At 39.8% G+C, this 15,302-nt stretch overlaps 1 protein-coding gene across 1 annotated transcript in view; it reads left to right on the top strand.

The window, feature by feature from the left end:
• The window catches only part of si:ch211-250c4.3 (uncharacterized protein LOC100535981 homolog), a 63,197-nt gene extending 48,203 nt beyond the window's left edge, over positions 1-14,994 (top strand). Inside the window, exons 4-8 of the mRNA XM_041790205.1 lie at positions 70-232; positions 5,787-5,911; positions 6,190-6,311; positions 10,568-10,680; positions 13,814-14,994. Coding sequence (XP_041646139.1) covers positions 70-232; positions 5,787-5,911; positions 6,190-6,311; positions 10,568-10,670 — 513 coding nt within the window. The 3' untranslated portion in view covers positions 10,671-10,680; positions 13,814-14,994. The remainder of the gene's footprint in view (positions 1-69; positions 233-5,786; positions 5,912-6,189; positions 6,312-10,567; positions 10,681-13,813) is intronic.
• The last annotated feature ends 308 nt before the right edge of the window (positions 14,995-15,302 follow it).

Here is a 15,302-nt window from a genome sequence, read left to right as displayed (position 1 = left end):
ACAGTTTAAAAGAATGACACATTTATATTCTCATTCCTTGTATAATGAAGTCTTTGTGTCTTTAAACAGGACTTCTTCCAGCAGCACTGCAGCTGTGGAGCAGCCAGCCTGGCCTTCCAGGATGTCCAGAGGAGACACCCTAGAAATGAGTGTTTGTCCCCCAGTGGGACACTCTCGGATCTGACCACCATCCCTGAGGTCACCCGGCATCCTCTCATATACTCCAGGAGAGGTAACCTTGACTCAGACCATACTTCACATCAAAAATGGAGGGAAATTCAACAGATGTGGTTAACATTTTAACATCAAGGTTAAAAGAGAATGACGTTTAGGAGTGGTGGTATAAGAGCACAGAATCTGAGAAACTCATATTAAAATTCCTGTCTCAGTCTGCAAGGATGGAATGTTTTATAGTCTTTAAAGGAGGACATCATCTTTAAATTGCAGAGGATGGAATTTTTGATAGGCTTCTAAGGGTGACATTATCTTTAAAGTGCAGAGGATGGAATGTTTTTTAGGTCAAGAAATATGAGATAATCATTCAAAGGCAAAGAAGGAAAGTCTTAAAGGCTTTAGAGGACATCATTTTTAAAGTGCAGAGGATAAAATGTTTTATAGTTTGGAAAGAAGGAAATCACCTTGAAAGTGCAGAGAATGGAATGTTTTATTGACTTTAAAGAAGGACGTCATCTTTAAAGTGCAGAAGATTGAATGTTTCATAGGCTTGACAGGATGACATAATCTTTAAAGTGCAGAGGATGGAATGTTTTACAGTCTTTAAAGGATGACATCATCTTTAAAGTGCAGAGGATGGAATGTTTTTTAGTCTTGAAAGGAGGAAATAACCTTGAAAGTGTAGAGGATGGAATATTTTATAGTCTTTAAAGAAGGACGTCATCTTTAAATTGCAGAGGATGGAATGTTTCATAGGCTTCTAAGGGTGACATCATCTGTAAAGTGCAGAGGATGGAATGTTTTATAGGTCAAGAAATATGAGATAATCATTCAAAGGCAAAGATGGAAAGTCTTAAAGGCTTTAGAGGACATCATTTTTAAAGTGCAGAGGATAAAATGTTTTATTGTTTGGAAAGAAGAAAATCACCTTGAAAGTGCAGAGGATGGAATGTTTTATTGACTTTAAAGAAGGACGTCATCTTTAAAGTGCAGAGGATGGAATGGTTCATAGGCTTTTAAGGGGGACATCATCTCTATAGGGCAGAGGCTTGAAAGTTTTATAGTCTTAAAAGAAGGACTGCATCTTTAAAGTGCAGAAGATTGAATGTTTCATAGGCTTCTTAGGATGACATAATCTTTAAAGTGCAGAGGATGGAATGTTTTACAGTCTTTAAAGGATGACATCATCTTTGAAGTGCAGAGGATGAAATGTTTTTTAGTCTTTTAAAGATGACATCATCTTTAAAGTGCAGAGGATGGAATGTTATAGGCTTGTCTTTTAAAAGTAAATGATTTTTTGGTTGGTTTGGATTAAAGGATGACTTCATCCTTCAAAGACAAGGATGGAATGTTTTGCAGGCTTTATAGGAAAACATAATCTTTCAGAGTCAAGGATGGAATGTTTGGTAGGCTTTATAGGATGACTTCATCTCTCAAAGTCATGGATGGAATGTTTTGTGGGCTTTAGAGGGTGACATCATCTTTCAAAGGCAAAGATGGAATGGTTTATGGGCTTTGAAGATTGAAATAATCTTTTCAAGGTAAAGATGGAATGTTTTTGTGCCTTTAATGGATGGTATCGTCTATTAATGGAAAAGTCCTGATAAAACTGGCGCCTTAGCAGCACCGGCCTCTTGTTGCTGCTTGCAAAATCTTGCAACTCCGCCACGTCTGAAAGTACTGCCCCTTGACGCTGATTGGTCCAGTCACTTTCTAACCAGGCCCAAGAGGTTCAGACGGGAGCTTTGCAAGATGGATTCACCAATGAGAAAAAAGGCAAACAGGCGTATCCATCTGCGTTGCAAGGTTAGGGTATGAGGACATTCTCCTCTTTTTTTTTACTGAGTAGTAGACCAGAGTTGATACCTTTTGGAAATGCTGCTGACAAAGTACAGTCAACACAGGCAAAGCTAATCTGTGGTCTAATAATGATAGAGAGGTGGCCTGGGTTACTGTCTACATATTGTCCTGTATCTGATACTGGGGCTCTGAGCCCTGGAGGTCACTGGCCTGGCCCTTAATGAACCTTTAGGGTTTAATTACACCGAGGATCAGTGCGTAATAACCTGTTCTGAGGGACGTGTCAACAAACATGCTCAGGCCAGGCCATGAATTAAAGTTTTATTCCAGCGTTAGTCTGATACCTTCTTGAAATGGAGCTGTTATTAAAAAGCCTTCTATTTCACAACGTGACCCCGGAGCCACCCCACATGTTTTCCCCCTCAGTGTTTACCCTGTCATCAGACACCAGCTCCAGGTGATGTTAGTCATACAGGAACACGGTCATCTCCCTGGAGGTTATCATTACGGCCCTGTTTTCTGAATGGCTCATATTGCCTGAGGAGGAGGTGTTGGCCAACAGCTCGGTGGTCCCGCCGGGTTAGAAGATGAAATTATAACTCGACTGGGAGACTTGAACGGAATTCCTGGCATCCTGCTCATGACGGGAACACAAAACGTCCCGTGGACTCAGGAATGCCTCGGTTCTTCCTCAGATGGGCAGGAAACTGGATCTGGAGAAGAGGTTGAGGAGTCAGGAGGGATGAGGGGCCCGGATTAGGAGGGGACAGCTCTCACCAAGCCGAGGTTACAGCTCCTGTGAGGAACTCTGAGTTTGGAGTGACTTTAGTGATCCCTGATGACAAAGTGGTGCCTCCTTTCTCTCTGCTAAGTTTGTCCTGCACCTGGATCAGTGATGTTTTTAACCAAATAACTCACCTGGCTATCATTTAATCAACAATATAAATATCAAAATCAATGCATACTTGTTATATTAATTATTTAATTCAGGGAAAATCTCTGACATGAAAAATGCAGAGAATAAAAAATGTTTTTCCAGCATGCTGTGAATACCTTTACAGATACTCCCCTACAACTGAGGCTCAGGCTTAATCACTTACTGTATTAAACATTCCATTCTTGCCTTTAAAAGATGATGCCATCTGTTAAAGCTTTCAGAACATTCCATCCTCACCTTTTAGAGATGCTGTCATCCTTAAAAGTTAACAAATCATTCTATTCTTTCCTGTGAAAGATGATGGGATCCTTTAACCCTGCTAAAATAATCAATTATTGCTTTTAAAAGATAATGATCATCATTCAGGCCTATACAACATTCCATCCTCTCCCTTGAGAGATGATGTAATCCTTAAAAGTTTGCAAAACATTCTATTCTTTCCTTTGAAAAATTATGCAATCCTAAAAACCTGCTAAAACAATCCACTTTTGCTTTTGCCAGATGATGTCATCCTTTATAGTCAACACAAAATTTCATCCTTACCTCTGAAGATTATTCCATCCATTAAAAGTTGTAAAACATTCCATCCCTGCCTTTGAAAGATGATTTCATCCTTCAGTTCTAACACAAATTCCATGCTTGCCTCTGCAGATTATTTTATCCTTTGAAAATTTGTAAATATTCCATCCTTGCTTTGAAAAACTATGTTAACCCCCTTAACAATACACACATTCCATCCTAGCCATTGAAGATGATCTCATCCTTTAAAAGTTTTAAAACATTCCACCCATAGATGGCAATTTCTGAAAAAGTGGGTGGAACTGTTCTACTCACTTGTGCAACATTTTAGGGAAATATTGCTGCTATTGCTCTAAAAGTGAGAGAGATAAAGGATGCTGATGTGTTTTTAATGACTCATCTGGTCTGGTTTGAAAAATGATCTGTTGTTCATAATCAGGGGGATTACTGATATGACTAACAGGTGGGAGCTCTGCTGTTTGTCATCAGCCTTAAGAACCCTTCTTACTGTTTGAGGGCAAGGTGGCACTTGAAATCAACAATAGGGGTTAAAAGTTGGAGCTGAGCCTTTATATCAGAGATTTGTCTGTAAAGATTTTCAGTCGTCAGGCTCACAGACACAGGTGAAAATCAGAGATCTCACCTCTATCTGTCTTTTTATTTTCAATGTTTGAAGATAAAAACAAGAGACCGATCCGTTGCCTCGGTTCAGTGTCAACCACTGATGATCAGTAAAATCCACGTGATGAGGGGAGGTGTGTTTACATGTGGAGACGCGGGGAGTGAGATGAACAGAGGCTACAAAAACAGCTGATATTCATCACCATTTGTCATAACAGTCATCGCTCCCCTCTCAACATGTGAGCAGCCCCCTCCAGCACCAACAGACCCCTCACATCAATTAAACAAACCAGAGATAAACGGGCCCTGAGTAGATTTTAACCCCACTTGGTCTTTAAAATATTCAATTATGTTCCAACCAAATACATCGGGACATTTGATTGTTGGGTGAGCAAACAGGAGACGTCCAAACTACAGAAATATGAACCGGCTGAGGGTTATTAATAGAGCACAGGGGTGGGAAAAAGGAGCACAATCCAAATAATGAAAACTTTAAAAAAGCACTGAGCAGTCAGGACAGAAACGTTGATATAATGATGAGATTTACAGTACAGTTAGTCCCTACATCACTGATCATCAACTGGTGGTCCGAGGGCCATTTCAGGGCCCCCAAAGCTTCCTATTTGGCGCCCAGAAAATCTTTAAATTCAGAAAATGTGAGGAGGAAAAGAAGATGTTGTGGTTTGAAGGGTATCTTTAGGCTTTAAATATCTGCAGATGTTAAATCCATCCTCCAAAATGATGGATATTGAAACATTTTTTTCTGGTACTTGAAGGGACTGTAGACAGGTCAGGGGCACGTTTTTGTTGTTATAAAAGCTTAAAAAGGTGATTTTTGCATAATATGTCCCCTCTAATTTTTGTTTATTTGAAAGTCTCTGTCAAGACTAAATCTGGCCCTCATGCAAATATACTTGAAGATCCCTGTCCTAAATGGTGTTTCAGACCAAACAGTCTGTATGCACTTGTCCCTGACTTCCTGTTTGGGTCAATACACTCAGCTCAGCTTTCATGCTCACGGCAGCTTTGTCTAAAATAGACTCAATGTGAAACTGAAGTAGAGTTGGGGATAAAAAGAAAGGATTGCCCACTTTACAGGTTGACAATGTGAAAATTACAGCTTCAAAGCCAACGACTCCCATATTGTTCTGGTTTTATTTGCATTTCATTCTTATAGTCCTGTTCCACTCCTGTCTAAGTGCATACCCACACAAACACAACATTTTAAATGAGTATTTTGTTTTGGTGACCCACCCCAATAAAACCAGTTTAAAAACAGCTGTTTGATGGGAACATGTGGAAGAGATCAGGCAGAGGAGTCTTTATGTAAGGAGCTGCAGAACGTTAGAGAGCTTTAAATGGAGAAAATGTCTTTACGACATGCCAGACTGTTTACAGTGCAGACCAGGATTTATCATCATGAGGGGATCTGATCAGGTCTGTCAGGGCCTCAGGGTTGATTCCAGCAGAAGCAGACAGATGTTTTTAGCTCAGAAAAATGGGTCTTGATTGTTGCACTTATATAATGGCCAAAAGGACGTAATTCAGATGTCTAACTTCTGTTTTTCTCTCATTGTCCCTCATAACGAAGGCGACCCTTTGCCTCTGTCAAAAAAGCTGAGCAACCAAACCAAAGATGTTATTGAAAACATTTCACAGTATACTGTACTCTATGCTGTATAATTCAGCTCTCCCACTCACTAACAGCATCTCTAATGTGTGATTTGTGTTTTAGATGTGAATGGTGAGGATCTGACCCCGGTGCCGCTGTGGAGGAGAAGCCTGAACCGAAGGAGCTACACTGAGGGGGAGGTCCGCTTCAGGGACAGCACAGAGGGGCTGTCAGCCCCCCATCGCAGGGTGGGTCATTTATATATTTATCCAGACATACCTTTGTGAAACCCCGATATCTGGTTGTTCCATCCTTGGCAGCAGCAACTGCTGGCAAGCGTTTGTGATAACTTTCACATCACTGTGGAGGAATGTTGGCCCACTCTTCTTTGCAGAATTGTTTTAATTCAGCCACACTGGAGAGTTTTCTAGCATGAACATCCTTTTTTAGAGTCAGCATCTCAACCACAGACTTTCTTTGACAGATTTTGAGGTGAGTTTTTAAGAAGTTGTTGTTTTTGTTTCAGCTAAGCGAAAACTACACGTGGGGCCGAGTCAAAGACCTGGTGAGGAAGACGAAGCTGAGGAACCAGAGCAGGCTGGGACTGAGCTCTTCATCTCTGAAGATGTCCTGTCCTCAGCTCTACAGGTGAGCACTACTGAAGGTCATGTGACCGAAATATAGTTTACTTGTTTGTCTTTTTCTTTTGCTCCCCATTTTCTCTATGGAGTAATAAATTTTAGAAGTCCTCAGTCCTCCTGTAAATGTGTGAAAAAGTTTTTATGGCCTCCATATATGTTTTTCTACTAAGGAACAGAACTTGACATTAACACCTGCCTACCAGCCAAATGCAGGTAGATTTCAGCCGTGGCAGGTGGTGCAGTGACTTCCACTAGCTGCTTTGGCAGGTTGGATTTATCAGTGATATATCCTGAGCTCTATTCTAACAGTGGGGCTCTTTTGTACATGAAGGGGGCAAATTTCCCCCAAAACAAATGCAAAGGGCCAGATTTTATTCCACTTTATATAAGACCACACTTTGTTCGTCAATCTTTTGTTTTTTCTCCAGCGTGGATGAGAAATGATGAGTTAAAGTTGGACCAACAGCGTTCATTTAAATTTCAAAGTTGCAGATCGAGTTAGAGTACAGTAGTAAGAAAATGTCTACATGTTTTTATAACATCATGTCTTTATTGTGTGTATGATGTCATAAAGAATGGAAAGGAGGGAGATAAGTCACGCCCACTTCCTCTTTCCTACTGTCCCTCATCAGCCACAACATTATTCAATCTATGCTGCTTTTTAGAATTGATTATTAGCCATAATGTCAGACCATTCAAGGTTGACTTACCACGAGCTACACAAGGAAGAAACTAGGATATATTGGGATGGAGGGGTCATTACTTCTACTGGAATTAACCTCGTTTTAAGAGAAATAATAGCGATAATATAGTGCTGTCAACAACGCTACATTACCCACAATCCTAGAGTGTTACAGAAATGTCTCTGATTGGTGGTGCACATATTTCAGCCCTGAGCTTCTACCAGTAAAGCTGACATTCATGGAGAAATTGAGCTGTAGATATTGAGCTTTGTGGTGAGGAGGGATGATGCCAAAAATGTCATAAAGTACAAATTCAGCTGCAGTAGAAGTTTTCAACCTGTAGGTGGCAGTCACTGTGAACACAAAATCTAATATTTTAATACTTAATGATCAAATGTTCACTTCAGTTTTAAAGCAATTAATACATATGAATCTGAATATGAGGGTGCAACAAGCTTTATGCTATAAAGGAGGAGGCTGGAGTGGAGGAGGTTAAGCTTTGCTAGCAGGAGCAGTGCAGATCATCAGCATAAATGCAAGCAGGGATTAGTGAGAGGTACATCATATTTAAATACACCACTGTGTTGAGAGAATGAGCTGTGACTGGCCGTGGGAGCCTGGAGGCAATAATCGGGTTTAGCTGGATATCAGCTGATCATGGCTGGGCGTATGACTACCGTGTCCTACATGAACTAACGCTGAGCTTCCTAGAAACATAAATTACAGGGCTCTGAGGGGTTAGTTAGATTTAAATTAAAACAAGGTCCAGATCACATTTAGCCCGTTATGAGTTTCTTAGGGTTGTATTAACTCTCATTGTTTTGATAAAATTCAACTAAATTTGATGTTTTGCTCGTCAGGTAAAGCCTGTTTTATTTACTTTTGTACTTCTTTATTTTTTTACACTGATGGGACAATTGTTCATAGAGTTTACAGTCAAACTGCAGTTTTTATTGCATCATTTTAACAGATTTTCATCGTCATTGTGTGACACAACAGAAGAGACTCATTTAAACCCTGAAACTCATATCCACGCTGAAATCATGGAGGATCCCGTTGTTGTATTTTGGAACTTTATTGGGAACCATTTAAGTAAATTCATCCTTTAATCCAGTTTTCCTTGAAGAAATTTTTAAAATCAAAACAAAATGTTAAATTTCAGTTGTTCCCAAACTCATTAAAGCCTATAAACTTTATGTTTTCTGTTTGTTGTGGTGATGTCTCGATGTTTTGGGGTTAGAATGGCAGTGGCCCAGCTCCACTGTAAAAGAGCTCTGCTTGTTTCCTTGTTTGTTGGACTCCACTTGAAGAAGACAGGAGGAATGTGAGTTATTTGACTGCAGAGAATGAGAGCCAGCATGAGGGAGAAAGAGGAATTTTTCCGGGTGGAAAGTAGTCAGCTTCAGTGAATTTTTTGGTAAGAACCAGTGTGTGACGGGTTCCTGGCAGACAGGGGAAAAAGGAGCTTTGGTCCCTTTTTCTCTGATGGAGGAGCCTCTCAGTGTGCAGAGAGAAGGGAACTTTGAGAGGTTTGTGTCGTGTAGGAATCTGACAGGAGGCGGAGGAGCCTTCAGCCTCTCCCTCTGACCTGACTGGGGTTTGGCACGGACCCAGACGGGCAAAGGAGGGAGGGTAGGGTCAGGCCTGAGGTATGCCTGGAGGAGTGGGATCATTCCTGCATGGATTTAAGCTAAATCCTGCTGAGATATGGCTGCCATCCAGGATTCATTAGAAAGAACAGAGCACTCCTGCTGAGATGTGCACACTCTCCGCTGAGACGTGCACTCTTCCTGCAGAGACGTGCACACTCCCTGCTGGCAAATACAGACATTCAGTACCTTGCAAGTAGAAAAAAAATCAACTTTTGTGTTAGTCCAACTACAACTGGGCATTTAAAACCATACAAACTTGTTGGTCTGATTGAAATTGAAGTAAAACTAATTTCTCAAAGTTTGGCCAGGTTTAGTCAGGTATGGGAGCATATGACGGTTCAGTACTTGGGCGTTTCAACCTTGGTCCTGTACTGCTCTGTCCTCCTGATGACCATCCTCCAGGCCTGCTCCGAGACCATGCCCCATTCATCCTCTGTGGATTTATGAAGCAACTACAATAGTTCCTCTATTTATCATTATTAGAAAACATGTATACCAAAAATTCTCCCTTATGATGACTGTCCTTTGTTGGCAACTTTTGAAAAAGTGGGTGGAACTGGTGGAGCATTTTTTTCCTACTGTTTTTTCAAAAAATGCCCAAATATGGCATACAAAATGGCAGAAATGTAGGGGAAAAGCCCCCAACATTCCCAGCTCCATGAACATCCCATCCCTGCCTTTTTCAAGATTATGCCCTTCTTTTATTCTTACAAACATTTCATCCCTGCCTTTGAAGATGATGTCATCCTGTAAAGCATATAAAACATTCCATCCCTGCCTTTTTTAAGATGATGTCAACCTTTCAATCTTAAAAACATTCCATCCCTGCCTTTGAAGATGATGTCATCCTTTTAATCCCATAAAACAACCCATCCCTGCCTTTGAAGATGATGTCATCCTTTTAATCCCATAAAACAACCCATCCCTGCCTTTGAAGATGATGTCATCCTTTTAATCTCATAAAACAACCCATCCCTGCCTTTGAAGATAACATAATCCTTTTGATCTTATAAAACATCCCATTTTGATGTCATCCTATAAAGCATATAAAACATCCTATCCCTGCCTATGAAGATGACACCATCATTTAAAGCATCTAAAACATTTTATCCTTGCCTATGAATGACCTAATCATTTAATCTTTTAAAACATCCCACCTCTGCCTTTGAAGATGATGTCACCCTTTTAAGCTTAGAAAAAACATCATCCCTTCCTTTAAAGATGATGTCATCCTTTTAAGATTATAACACATCTCATTCCTGTCTTTGAATATGACGTCATCCTTTAAAGCATATAAAAAATTCTATTCCTGCCTTCGAAGATGATGTTATCCTGTATAGCTCATAAATTAGTGTGCCTTACCTTTAAAGATGGTGTCATCCATATTAAACATTTTATCCCCAGCTTCACCCACATTTCATCCTCTGCCTTTGATGATGTCATCTTATAAAGCCTATTAAACATTCCACCCTTTAAACCAACCTTGTGCATGCTGCCACCTCCTGTATCAGACTGTGTTTAAGTGTGCTCGGGCATGGTATGATGTTACTAGCGTGAAAGCAGAGAAGTGGGGGGGGCAATCATTCTTGAGCAGGGTACAAAACTGTGTTACCTAAAGTGAAACTCTTTCCTGTCTTCACCTCAGTCAGACACAAACTGGACTAGGATCTCTGAGCATTCTCCACGCTGACCTTTAACCTGTTAAAGTTAACTGTCTGCTAACTTTTTAGGAAGTTAAAAAAAATAAAAAAAAAAGCTAAATGAGGGCAAATTCTCCGCTGAGTGTAATTATAAGGGTAAGCTGTAGAGTCTCCCCTGCCTGTATGCTCCCTCACAGGCTGATCTACTCTGACACAGACTGAGGAAGTCTTTCAAAGATAAAACATGTTAAAAGGGTCTTAGTCATGAGTTTCTCCTCTTCTCTACAGACCTGATATGGAGGCAGTAGAACCTGCTGTCAGGAACAGGAACAGGAACTCCATGATCGTCCTGGGCCAGCAGAGCCGACTGGACTTCCCCTGGCAACAATAAACACTAACAGGTATGAAAGAAAATAACCTTTATGTTTCCTTGTTAGTGCCAAAACGAGAAGGGCACGTGGCTGGTGTAACATGGGACCAAAAATCAACAAAGTAATTTTCTCTGTCCCAGCAAAAAATGAAGAGGCAATATTGGATAAAGTTAAGGTCAAACAAATGATTTTTAATGCTGTTAAAAAATTAGAATCTATCTACAAGTTAGCACTCAGTCATCTATTAATTCAGATCAGATCTTATATTACCTCTTGAACTTTTTCAAAATTTTCACCTGAAGACCATATGGTTAAAAAATGATTCAGTAAAGTTTTTAATAGTAAAAAGGAAATCGAGGAGATGTTTGATGGAAAGTCCTGATCAGTGTAAAATAATATTACTGTCCTCATTTTCTATGTATGAGAGTGAGGGGATGACCTCAGGATGCAGATGTTCAGCCGGTGAAGGGTCACTTTCCTGTTTCACACAGAGCTGTGTGGACTTCTACGCTGAGTTTACTTGGTGTCACTGACCACTGGTGGACTCAGAGGGGGGACAAGTACCCTATTGCTTGAAGAAAATGCTGTGAAAGTTCCTTTTTGGATGCCTTTGCGGTAGATAAACATGACGGCCCTCTAACCCAGGTTTCTTAGCATTTCCCTATAATTGGTTTATAACTTTGGTGTCCGACCACATACAGAAGGTGCCTGTTTTATAATTTCCACTCCCACCCCTTCAACATAAAATGGAAAATAAAGAAATCTGAGATATTCTTTCCACTTTTGAGAATACAGTCAGAACTCCGGGGAAAAAAAGTCAGAACTTAAAGATCAAAGACAGAATTCCAAGATCAAAGTTAGGATACTGAAACAAAGTCAGAATTTTGAGATCAAAGTCAGAATTTTGAGATCAAAGACAGAATTTGGAAAGAAAGCATGTCTCAAAAACAATCTTTCAATGGCCCTTATCCTCGTCTATCAACACCCTCTGTCCACCAGTCATTAACTCTCGCCCAGTGATTTAGTGCATGTAATGCATATACTGTATATACTGTATATTTAAATTTCTTTACTCTCCCTAAAGCACATCTACTCCTGAATTCCCTCTTATGAGCAGCATTCAGTAGTACACTGTGCTTTCTTCCTAGATTGGGTAGGAATGTCATAACTTGCCTTCTCTTGCCTTTAGTTGGCTCAAACCTGTTCTCTGGGTTAATATAGAGTAAACAAATCAGACACAGTAGATGGAGGTTGTAGTTTGTGGATTTCCTGGATATTTAGCAACTCAAATAGGGCTGTTGGCCCCACTTCCTCTTAGCCTGCTGTCTTTGTCATAATTTCACAGTGATCGGCAGAGGTTGGTGGAGAATGTATACATACAAAAGGCCTGTTTGTGACTGTATATGCAAAAACAAGTGGTTTATCCTTTACTGAATGGGTTTGCATGAAACAGTTCTCAGCTGGTTCAGTATGAGGACCATCTCCTCAACAAAAGGCCCAAATTCACACATTTTTCAGGCATGACAACATAATTTTAATAAGGCATTTTGGACTTGAAATTCAACTAAAGATACAGCAAAATAAAGAAACTGAGACATTTCCTTCATAATGAAAGCAAGGATGGAATTCTCTATAGACTTAAAAGGGTGACATCATCATCAAGGGCAGGGGATGTAATGTTCTATAGACTATAAAGGATGGCATTGTTTTCAAAGGCAAGTGATGGCATCATCATCAAAGGCAAGGACGTAATGTTATATAGACCTTTAAGGATAAAGTCATCCTAAAGGCAAAGATGGAATATTCTGCAGACTTGAAAGGGTGATAGCAGGTGAAAAAAGATTTGGGAAAAAAGGGTGATAAGGATACAATGTTCTATAGACTATGAAGGATGGCATCATTTTAAAAGGCAAGGATGGAATGTTCTATAGACTGGTGAATTACAACATTTTAAAAGGCAAGGGCAGAATGTTCTATAGACTTTAAAGGGTGACATTTTCTTCAAAGGCAATTATTGAATGTTCTGGAGACTATGAAGGATGACATCATTTTAAAGGCAAGGGGGGAATGTGCTATAGACTTGTGGATTACAAAATTTTAAAAGGCAAGGATGGAATGTTCTATAGACTTTAAAGGGTGACATCACCTTTAAAGGAAAGGACAGAATGTTCCATAGGCTTTTAAGGAGAATGTCATTTCAAAGGCAAGGATGGAATGTTCTATAGACTGATGGATTACAAAGTTTTACAGACAGAATGTTCTATTGACTTTAAAGGGTGGCAACATCATCAGTGGTAAGGATGGAATGTTCTATAGATTGGTGAGTTACAACGTTTTAAAAGGCAAGGGCAGAATGTTTATAGACTTTAAAAGGTGGCATCATCATCAAAGGCAAGGATTGAATGTTCTATAGACTTTAAAGGCTGACATTTTCTTCAAAGGCAATTATGGAATTTTCTGTAGACTATGAAGGATGACATCATTTTAAAGGCAAGGATGGAATGTTCTATAGACTGGTGGATTACAAAATTTTAAAAGGCAAGGATGGAATGTTCTATAGACTTTAAAGGGTGACATCACCTTTAAAGGAAAGGACAGAATGTTCCATAGGCTTTTAAGGAGGATGTCATTTCAAAGGCAAGGATGGAATGTTCTATAGACTGATGGATTCCAAAGTTTTACAGACAGAATGTTCTATTGTCTTTCAAGGGCGGCAACATCATCAGTAGTAAGGATGGAATGTTTAATAGATTTTAAAGAATGACATCATCTTCAAAGGAAAGGGCAGAATGTTCTATAAAATTTAAAGGGTGACATCACCTTTAAAGGAAAGGACAGAATGTTCCATAGGCTTTTATGGAGGATGTCATTTCAAAGGCAAGGATGGAATGTTTGATAGCCTCACAGGTTGACATATTCTTTAATGGCAGAGAGTGGAATGTTGGCAAAGCTGGGGATGTATAGTTTTTACCCTCCATATCTGCCATTTTTTCCAGGCACACACCCACGGTCCAGCTTCACAGTCCAGTTGAGAACCAAGTATTTAAAAAATATGGGACATAATTTTTAGTAGAGATACTGCTTGTGCAGGCACCACTTCAAACCTACTCATTACCATCAATAGTGTGTTCTAACTCTGATCTTTGTCTCTTCTTCTGCTCAGGCGATGATCTCTTACTGAGAAGACCAGGATGCCAGGAAGTCACATGGAAATGATTCAAGAAACAAAAGAAGAAGAAAGGGCTGATGGAGGGGAGGACGAAAGAAGAAATGAGTGATTAAGTCGAGGACCGTTGGATGAGGGATGTATTTCTGCACGTATGAACAATAAGAGATAAAGAGGTGTATACTGTACATGTACATAAAGAAAATAAGCCATGTTCTCCTCTCGTGTCTTAAATAATCTTCACTGGGACATTTTTAACTCAGTTCTTTTCTGCAGATATTATTAAGGACTCTGTTTAAAGCATTATGAAACATGACATGTTTTACATTTTTCACCGTGTAGTGAAAACCAGACAGCCTGCCCAGTGTGTCTGTGATGTTGTATAACAAGAGAGCGTGAGATGTACCATGTAGCGTGTATGGAGCATACATCATGTTTGCATAAGAGCAGAAGATAACAGCCAGGCACCGCCACCTGCTTTTCCTTAAAAATGCTCAGTTTATGAACGCTGATGATTGGTTTCAGAAAAATATCATTTTAATGATCTGATGAAAATATATTCACTTAAAGACACCAGAACTGGAGTCAGGTTTTCTGATTTATCCTTAGAGACTTTTTAAGAAGGCTGAAGTGCTCCTTACTCTTTTTTAGACACGATGGAGAGTCATAAATGATGGTTAAAAACGGCTGTTCTTAAATCTGGATTTTTGATCCCTCTCCATGCTGGTTCTTATGTTTTATACCATGACATAAGGTTTTGATATCTGAGAGTAACAAGAGCGCTTTATTTCAATGACATAATAATGAAGTTTTATTTTCATTTGGCCATTGGATAGTCAGAAAATACTGGTGTTAAATACGGGCCGACATGGTATGCATGCATTTTTTTTTTTGCATATTTCTGACACATAACAGTTTCAGATTTAATTTAACATAAGTTAAACTAATTCCAAATGTCAGTTTTTAAAGGATGATTTTATTAAGGTGTAAAAAACATCCAAACCTACTTGGCCCTATGTGAAAAGTCACTAACGCCTAAACTGAATAAAAAGTTGTTCCATCCTTGGCAGCAACAACTGCAAGCAAGCATGAGTCTTTTACATCACTGTGGAGAAATTTTGGCCCATTCTTTTTGGCAGAATTGTTTTCATTCAGTCACAGTGGAGGTTTTCCAGCATGAACGGCCTGTTTGAGGTCTCGCCACAGCATCTCAATCAAATCTAAGTCCAGACTTTGACGAGGCCACTCCAAAATCTTTATTTAGTTTCTTTAGTCCATTCAGAGGTGGACTTGCTGGTGTGTCTGGGATCACTGTCCTGCTCCAAGTGTCATGAACTGATGGCTGGACATGCTCCTTCATGTATGACTGTTCATCTGATGCTCTTTGGATGAAATGCTGCATTAGTTTTACTCCAGATGGGACAGGAAACTTCAGCTTTTGTCTGGTCAGTCCACAGAATGTCAAAGGTCTTTGGGATCATCAAGA

This window comes from Cheilinus undulatus, linkage group 6 (genome assembly GCF_018320785.1).
Source record: "Cheilinus undulatus linkage group 6, ASM1832078v1, whole genome shotgun sequence".
In the NCBI taxonomy this organism is placed as follows: domain Eukaryota; kingdom Metazoa; phylum Chordata; class Actinopteri; order Labriformes; family Labridae; genus Cheilinus; species Cheilinus undulatus.
The sequence above is the reverse complement of the archived record's forward strand: the minus strand, read 5'-3'. Positions and strand labels throughout refer to the sequence as shown.